The sequence below is a fragment of the Monopterus albus genome, unplaced genomic scaffold (assembly GCF_001952655.1).
Source record: "Monopterus albus unplaced genomic scaffold, M_albus_1.0 scaffold73.1, whole genome shotgun sequence".
NCBI lineage: Eukaryota > Metazoa > Chordata > Actinopteri > Synbranchiformes > Synbranchidae > Monopterus > Monopterus albus.
The window spans coordinates 706,695-716,391 of record NW_018127953.1 but is presented as its reverse complement, the minus strand read 5'-3'; the positions used below and the strand labels follow the sequence as shown (position 1 = coordinate 716,391).

The 9,697-nt window shown below is 38.5% G+C and overlaps 1 protein-coding gene across 1 annotated transcript in view; it reads right to left on the bottom strand.

The window, feature by feature from the left end:
• LOC109963402 (neural-cadherin) overlaps positions 1-9,697 on the bottom strand; it is a 439,917-nt gene that overhangs the window by 176,237 nt on the left and 253,983 nt on the right. The window contains exon 23 of the mRNA XM_020605911.1: positions 7,201-7,294. Coding sequence (XP_020461567.1) covers positions 7,201-7,294 — 94 coding nt within the window. The remainder of the gene's footprint in view (positions 1-7,200; positions 7,295-9,697) is intronic.

The window sequence follows — 9,697 nt, the reverse complement described above, 5'->3', positions numbered from 1 at the left end:
GATGAATGAACATGCTTTAAGGAGGCTTAAGGAGGATTTTATGGGGCAAAACTGGGAACCAGTTTACAGAGAGGATGACTTAGATAAAGCATATGAGAAATTTTTAAACATATTTAAGACTGTATATGACAGGAACTGTCCTCGTATGCGGTATAAAAATAAAAAGAATTACAGTGAGAGACCGTGGATGAGCAAGGGATTACAGAATGCATGCAAAAAGAAGAATGTGTTATATAAACAGTTCATTAAGGACCGATCAAAGAAGGCGGAAGAAAAATATAAGACATATAAGAACAAATTAACTGAGATTTTGAGGAGATGTAAGAAACTATATTACTCTAAAATATTAGAGGATAATAAAAATAACATTAGAGGTACTTGGAATATATTAAATAAATTGATCAGAAACAGTTCTAGAAGGTGTAACTACCCACAATATTTTATGGATAATGATACACAGGTTAATAAATTGGAGGATGTAGTTGAAAAGTTTAACAGGTTCTTTGTGAACGTTGGTCCTAGTTTAGCAGGAGGCATTTGTACAGATGATACATCCGTCATTATAAATAATAATACAATCGAAAGGAACATGAGTTCAATGTTTTTGAAGCCCATAGCTGAAGAGGAAATTATAGAGATAGTGAATAAATGTGGTAACAAAACATCTAGTGATAGTGATGGTATCACAATGACAACTGTCAAGTGGGTAATTGAGGGGATATGTAAACCATTAACCCATATTTTTAATATGTCGTTTCGACTTGGGCAGTTCCCCAATAATATGAAAATAGCAAAGGTTATTCCACTGTATAAATCTGGTGATAAACACAACCTCACAAACTATAGACCGATTTCTCTGTTGTCACAATTTTCAAAAATTCTGGAAAAACTCTTTAATAACAGACTAGACACATTTATTGATAAACATAATATCTTATCTGATTGTCAATATGGTTTTAGGTCGAAAAGATCAACATCCTTGGCCATTACTGACCTGATGGAGGACATTACAAGTGCTATGGATGAGAAAAAATATACGATGGGGATTTTTATTGACCTAAAAAAAGCTTTTGATACAGTTAATCATGAACTATTAATGGATAAGTTGGATAAATATGGGATCAGAGGAATGGTTGGGAAATGGATCAGAAGTTATTTGACACAGAGGCGTCAATTTGTGAGGTTGGGTGAATATCAATCAAGTGAGCTGAACATTGTGTGTGGAGTGCCTCAGGGTTCTGTGTTGGGACCTAAACTATTTATATTATACATCAATGATATATGTAAGGTTTCTGAAACTGTTAAAATGGTTTTGTTTGCTGATGATACTACCATTTGGGCATCAGATGAAAACTTACAGCAACTCTCTGTAAGGGTTTCAGAGGAATTTGGGAAGATAAAGAAATGGTGTGATAATAATTTACTATCTTTGAATTTGGAGAAAACTAAATATATGGTATTTGGGAACCGTAGACCACATAATGAACTTCAATTGAGAATTGGGGGTGCCAACATTGAACGAGTATATGAAATTAAATTTCTGGGGGTAATGGTTGATGACAGATTATCCTGGAAATCACATATTAGACATGTTCGCAATAAAATGGCTAAAAATATATCGATATTGGCAAGGGTTAGACATATGCTGGACGTCAAAGCATTGCGGATTTTGTATTGTTCATTGATTTTGCCATATTTGGAGTATGGCGTTGAAAACTGGGGAAATACATACAGGAGTTCACTTCAACCATTGTACATATTACAGAAGAGAGCGATAAGAGTTGTGCACAAGATGGGGTATAGGGATCATACAAATGTAGTTTTCATACAGTCCAAATTGTTAAAATTTTTTGATTTAGTGGGATATAAGACTGCTGTGTTTATGTATAAGGCCAGGAACAATTTATTACCTGGTGGAATCCAAAAGTTATTTGGTGAAAGGGAAGGGGGATATAACTTAAGGGGACATTTAAATTTAAAAGTTCATGCTATACGAACAACCAAAAAAAGATTTTGTATTTCTATAAGTGGGGTCAAACTATGGAATAACTTAACTGTGGACATGAAAAATAGTACCAGAATTAAGGAGTTTAAATATAAATATAAATGTATGTGTTATACAAGATATATGCAAGAATAAGATTTATTCGAGAAGGCATTAAGGAAACACTGTTTTATCTAAGCAGAGATACTGCTTGCAACCAATGATGCATGAAATTTTGTATAATATGATGTCATGGGGTAGGACTGGATAAGTTTGACTTCTTCCTACTCCATTCAAACATGTAATAGGTGTAAGCAAACTGATTTTGAATTAGCATTGGTGGGATATGTGTAATCATGTGTGTTATTGTCATTGTTCATTGTTGTTCTGTTCTGTTCTGTTCTGCATGTTTGAAAGAATAAATCAATCAATCAATCAATCAATCAATCCCCTGTTTACCACCAGCTGCACCTGATTAGTTCTCCCTATTTATTCCCTGCTCTACGTTCACTCCCCTGTCAGTTCTTTCTAGTATCATCAGGCCCGTTTGTTTCTCGTTGTCATTAGCTTTATATTGTACTCATGTTTTTCTTTTTCGCCATAGTCTCATTATCCTCCCCTCTGTCGCTCCTCCGGACCACGGACCTCCTCAACCCCGCACCATCTCCACCACGCAGGTCGATGCACAGTCTCCCATTAACTGCATGTACAAACTCTGTCTCCTCAGCAACCTTCCACCACGACCAGCCCAGGAGTGAGTCCCAGCATCCGCCGCCCGGTCTTTCCCTCATCATTTCACCACTGACTGTTATTCACCTTCTGCGGCTCGACACCCGCTCCCACTTCTACCTGGTTATTCACTTCCTTGTTGATATCACTGTAAATAAACTGAGCACTGCTTGCACTGAAGTCAGCCACCTGGGTCCGTCATTTTGTGAATCGCTCACCTCTGTGTCCGAGCGGATCTAACAATTTCTCTCTTTGGCTCAACGAATATTAGCAGTATTGAGAAAATTGAGTGAATGAAGCCTTTACCAATTGCGTTCAGCACCAGTTGCACACTGATCTCTTCATTTCAGCCCGTTCAGCACGCTTTTAGCATGTTCATGCACAACACTGACAAGAACAGTAGCAAGTTAGACTTTCAGGCAGGAGACTGGAGACTGCCATGTTATCAACCTGCAATTAGCATTTGCATTATCCAGTCCTAGCCATAACTTAAGCCGAGTTTTTGTCATAACCACAATATGTCAGAAACTCACAATTCTGTAGTTGTCCTCCTCAAATACTGTGGAAATCTGAGATAATACTGGATCAGTGTTTCTGTCTGGCAACACTAGGGCTGCTGGTCATATCTGCTTCCAAACTTATACTGCATGCTGGTCATCACACACTTATTGTGCACAAAGCATCAGCATGTAAACCACTGAAAACTGTTTTTATATTATAACTCAATGAAAACTGACAACCTTATAGAAATGCATTGTAACCTTTTTGGCATCTACTTAATCTTCATCTTTGATTCATTTCAAAGTTTCATTAACTTGTTTTTTTCCATTGGCAAATGCAACTTTCATATGTGTATACTTTATTCTTTGCACTATAAAACATATGTAATATTAATTAAACTTTTTTCATTAGCTTATAGGATATGACTCTCAGTTCCAAGTTTAAATCATTAATTATCATTCCAGAACTTGAGTTTATTTGACTAAATTAATCAAATGAACTGTTATTTGAAATGTTAGTTTATTCTCATATACAGTTCTTTCTATCATGTCTTATATTAGGGTTGAAATTCACCAGAAACCACTTGCTATAAAAAGGAAAAAAAAAGAAAAAACAATAAAAAGGAGGCCCCTATTTACATGGGGTTCCATGATAGACCAGTGGTTAGGGCACAGTGCTCTCGCCGCTACGGCTCAGGTTTGAGTCAGGGTTGTGTCAGGAAGGGCATCCGGTGTAAAACATGTGCCAAATTTCAACGCGTGAATTGTCAGTGTGACAATTTGCTGTGGCGACCAAGCCAAAAGTGACATTCATTCATGTGTACACTATATACAATGTGTTAATTACCAGTTTTTTTTAAAATAAGTTTATTCTAAGTGTCTGAGTCTTCTTCCTGATCAAAAGTACAACAGTGCACTTCAGGCACTTCCTGCATAACACATTAAGGAATACTGTAGCTACTGTAGGATTATTGCAATTGTTAGCAGCACAGAGGAAGCTATCATAGAGAAACAACCTATAAATAAATTATATATATTTAAAATGGTATCCAAGCTCATGTGTGAGCTCAGGCTTGCCCCCACCACTGCCACCAAAACAACAAAAAAAGTTTGATGCATTGTTATATTCTGTTTGTTTTTATTTTCTGCTGTAAATCAATTGCTCTCTGGAACAATAATAGAAATTGAGCACAGGCAATGCCTGAGGGAGAGGGATGCAAGGGAAGGCACAAAGAAATGTAAGAAAGCAAATTTTACTAGGTCCTTGTCTCCAAGCCCCCCTTGTACACTAAATGAGCTCATTCAAGTTTAATTAGAGAGGAAATCCAAGGCAGAACCGTGGCAAATCATCTATTAAACCACTGGTAGAGAAAGGACCACATTAACACATTTTACAGCTACATGCTGTGGTGTTTAGATTACACCTTACAGTATGTCTAGCACTTAACTCTTGGTTTCACATTACTGAATAACAATTTACTCTTCTAGTAAATCTATCAATACTTTCCCATTTGGTAATTGCCAATATACTGAAGCCTGCCTGTATTGGAATTTACTGTATGTCAGTTACTTGCATTAGTTGTCACTTCTACTCCAGTCAGAGTTGGACATTTGCTGTGAAACTATTCCACAAGATGCATTCATTTGCTAAATCATCATAGTAGATTCTACAGCAAGACAACCCCTAAAACCCCAAAAACCAAATAGCTAAAGTGCACACACATTGTGAACAACAGCTATTGTACTATAGCTCATATAATGCAAAGGAATGAAACCATATTAAGCTGACCAGAAAGAAGGTATAATAGGCTTCGTTTTGTGAAATGCATTCACAGCAGTGATTAGACTGTGGTCTGAACTTGACTTAGGTTTGAAAAACCAAGAGATGATGTTATGGTTTGTCCCCCTCACTAGGAGGGCGAGGGAGAACTAAGGTAAGATTCAAGATTGCTGACCCAGGTGCTAGTAAAAAAGATGGTTTAATGCGGAAAATGCAAAGTAAAAAAAAAAAAAACAACGTATCATAGTCCATGTACATAAATCAGCAAAGTAGGGCAGAGATGGTGGAGGAGACCAGGACAAATGAAACCATTAGCAAATGAAAAAAGGAAATCCACAGCACAGGAACTGTCAGTGTGGATATCAAAAATAACGTCTAGCTAACCAAATGGAAAAAACATAAAGAGATCCACAGCACAGGAACTGTCAGTGTGGACGTCTAGAGATGTATAACACAAAACATATAGCGGACGTACAAAATGAGATCCACAGCACAGGAACTGTCAGCATGGAAAACAAAATGACGTACAATACATATACCACAAATATAGGGCTGTTACGGGGTATGCATGTTACAGTAGTTAATGCTCCGGCGACGACGGAACGTCTGTCCAGAGGTATAAGGAAGGTAATCATCGGGATGCACCCCAGCTGTGCGCACCGACAAACGAGTCACGAATTACCGAATGCAACACAGCTGAGGTGCAGATCCCGCAGGATCGAGAGCGCAGAGGAGAGAAAGGCGGAAGAGAGGCAGGTCGCGCCGAGCGGAGCTGACAGATGAGAGCTGTCGTGAAATGTTAATACCTTGTATTACACCCACTTCTCTATACAGGCTGAGCTTACTCTGAGAGAACAGGGAGAAGTGTTTGTCATTTGCGTTCAGCTCAGTGTGGAAGATAAAGACTAAGGTGGTGTGGAGTGCTGAATGTGATTTTTGGGACGTGTGTGTGTGTGTGTGTGTGAGAGATAGAGAAATATTAAGGAGAGCATTTTCTATGTGAGTAGGCACATCATATTTTCTAACTGTGGAAAAACACATTAGCACATTAGAAAATACAAAGAACAGAGGGGAGGGAGTGAAGAACTTAGTTATTGGCCTGATGAGGAAAACTGGATAAAATGGTGGGGCAATGGACATAAAAGAATGAAGAACACAATACAGAATTATCAGGCCGACTTCATGAGAAGAGAGCAGCATAATGAATACATCAGGGAGGCAGCTTCAATACAGCACCAGAATGCAGTTAATGGAATTAATACAAAAAATGGAATAAACTACTATATGTTCTGATAGGTTACTGACAAATATTTTTTTAAAAAGCACATGGGAGCCAGTTAAAAAGTCAGTGACTAGGTGCAACAAAATGAATTCTGTAAAGCGACTTTATTAGTAGCCATGTAGGGGGTCCCCAGAAGTGATAAACAGAAAAAACATCTGGCCTTCCTGAGAGATAGCTCACTCAGGGATGTTGCTGCTTTGCATCATTTAAATGACTAAATTAATCACAGCAGCAGTGTGATGCATGATTAGCTAGGAAATGTAACATGGCTTAGCGCATGAAAGCAATGTGCGCATCTGTATTTTTAACAGAGTGTTGATCATTCTTTATGCAACAAAGACAGATATTCGATGCCCTCAAAAATGTTTGGCCAACACAACTCATCTGAGATGGTTCTGGTGGCTTCTCATCCCAAATAAAACAAGAGTATTGTATTGCCTTCTCTCACTGTACTTAAGTACACCTAGCTAAAACAAATTCAGTCTAATACAGCAGTAGTGCAATAAATCATTCTTTTATGAAGGAGTCAATTTTTGCTCAGATTGTTTTGTCAGGTGACTGACAGGTGTTTCAAATACATTTCTCTATAGTATATTATAGCGAGAACAGCAACCTTTATAAGGGTCATACAGTTGAAAGAACACCTCTCAGCATGACGACAGACTGAGCACCATCTCCTTCACAATGTCAGTAATTCTTGTGGGGCTACATTCATTTCAGATAGGTGTGTAAATAAGTGTAATGCTGAGAATTGAAACTGAACAACTATGACAGATTTATTTTACCCATATGTGAAAATGGTCCATGTTTTAGGCCAATAAAAAGCTTGTATTTTCATGTACTAATTTTGCATTGTGCAGCTTTCTTTTTCCTGTGTCATATAGCTAAATGGTTTGAATGGTTCAAGAGGAGTCACATTATTTACCTTGGCATGTGTCCTTCAAAGACATACGTCTTGTTGTCCCAGTCATCAGGGTCAGGAGAGTATACCTTTCCAAGCACTGTGGTTGGCATACGACCTGATGACAGATAACAAATCAGTTTATTGGTTTAGAGTTTGGAGAAGGACAACTCTTCAAAAAAAAGATCGTGTCTATATGTGACTGACACAGCAGCAAAGACACCTTGGAGAGATTTTACAGCAAATATATTCCTCTGCACTGGTCTTCCAATTTTTCAGGTAAGTGTTTGGTATAAAAATTCAGTCTTCCATGTGTATTTCTATGTGCTGTACATGTGTACAAATGTGTGCTGCATGTGTTAGGTAGGTACTTTATTGATCCCACAGCGGGGAAATTTCTGTGTTACAGCAGCAATAGAGAACAACCAACATAACACCATAAGAACAGACACATAAGAACAGGACTTCATAAAAACACGGAAAAGAACACAACGAGGACACAGCTGCTGTAACTTGCTGCCAGTCCGCGCAGCACAACAAAGAACACTTAGTCTTACAATAAACAGTTACATAAAGGCAACAAAGCATTAGATTAGTTATTAGTTATGCATTATATACCATTAATACCATACATTCAGGGGAAGAGCCTTGGAAACATAAGGATCTGTATATCTTAAATACAGACATAGTGTATCAACAGTGAATAAAATCTAGATAAGTGAAAAGTTTGAATGAACATATTTCAGGCTTCATTCACCATTTCATTTCAGTAGAGCCAAGACGTGACATTACAGGTGATTGTTACAGGTAAAAGGAAATATATAACAGATAATGCTATTTGAAAACACAATGATATCATCATATAGAAGAAACTGCCACCACTCGCTCCCTACCACCTCCTCACATTCTGAACCATGTTGGAATTATTCTGAAGACACCCTGTAAATGTTCAAGGCACACTATGACATGTTATATCTAAGCTTGTTATGAGGGGAAAAGTTAGACACAATTTAAACAATTTGTTAGCAATTGTGGCTTTTCAATTAAAAAAAAAAAAACAATTCATTGCTATTTTTCAGTTAAAGCTGCAAGTTCAGATAAATGAAGTAAATATTTGTCTAGAAATGTTGTCTCCCTGCTGTAAACCCTGCTGTTCAACTGTCAAAGCAAAATTTCTTTAGTTTCATATACAAGTCACCGCTACCTTATAACGTTATGTGTGTCAAGTATGTAACACTGAACGTGATGCAATAGTGTCCTGAACATTAGTACTGTATCAATAGTACTGGGAAAAACATTCATTTGTATAATTTGCTTGTGTTACTGCTTTATGTAGGAAACAGGACCCATGTTCCTGCCACCGAAAACCACAGGCTCTAGGGCAGGGGTCTCAAGCTCGCAGCCCACGGGACGATACTTTGTGGCCCCCACTTGATATCAAAGTTTAGTGATAGTGCGCGCGTTTTATATTTTTTGTCACCTGTGGGTTACCATAGCTCAGGATTGTGACAGCAACGCAAATTAACAACGTTAGTCACTTGAAATGTGATTCGGGAGTGTCACAGAGTGCAGGGAAAATATACCCTGTCACCAAGTGCAAATACGTTTTTTTGGCCACCCAGTCCCAGTCATGTCTTTCTCAAAACCTGCCGTGAAGAGAAAGGTTGGCGATGAGCACAGACAATTTCAGGAGAAATGGGAGACTGAATATTTTTTTGTTGAGCACAGGGGCATCCCGATGTGTCTTATATGCACAGAGAAAGTTGCGGTGCACAAGGAGTACAACCTCAGACATCATTACTCAACCAGACATGCTGAGGAGTATGCAAACTACCAGGGAGATGAGAGAGAGGACCGTGTCGCCAAACTTAAAACATGCCTACTGAGGCAACAAGATTTTTTCAAGAAAGCAAGCAAAGAGAGTGATGCGGCAGTCGAAGCCAGCTACGTAGTGAGTGAGATGATTGCTAAGGCAGAAAGCCATTTAAACATGACAGTTCATCAAAAAGTGCATGTTACAGGCTGCAAGTATAGTCTGTCTGGAAAAGAAGGGTCAGTTTAGCAACATCAGCCTCTCAGACAACACAGTGGCAGAGTGCATTGCTGACCTGTCAGGTAACATTTACAATCAACTGTATGAGAAAGCTAAACATTTCCATGCATACTCAGTCGCTCTTGATGAGAGCACAGACATCACTGACACTGCGCAGCTTACAATATATGTTTGTGGTGTTGACAGTTTTGCAGTGATGGAGGAGTTGCTCACAGTGATTCCAATGCATGGCCAGACCACTGCTCAGGAGATATTCCGCCAGCTGTGTGATGCCATTGTAGATGCCGACTTACTATGGAAGAGTTTTGCTGGAATAATAACCGACGGAGTGCCATCAATGACAGGGAGGAGAAATGGAGTTGTGGCACTTGTTCAAAGAAAATTGGAAGAAGAGGCTGTGGAAGAGGCCATTGCTCTGCACTGCATTATCCATCAGCAGGCAAATGCCTGAAGTTTGACAATGTGATG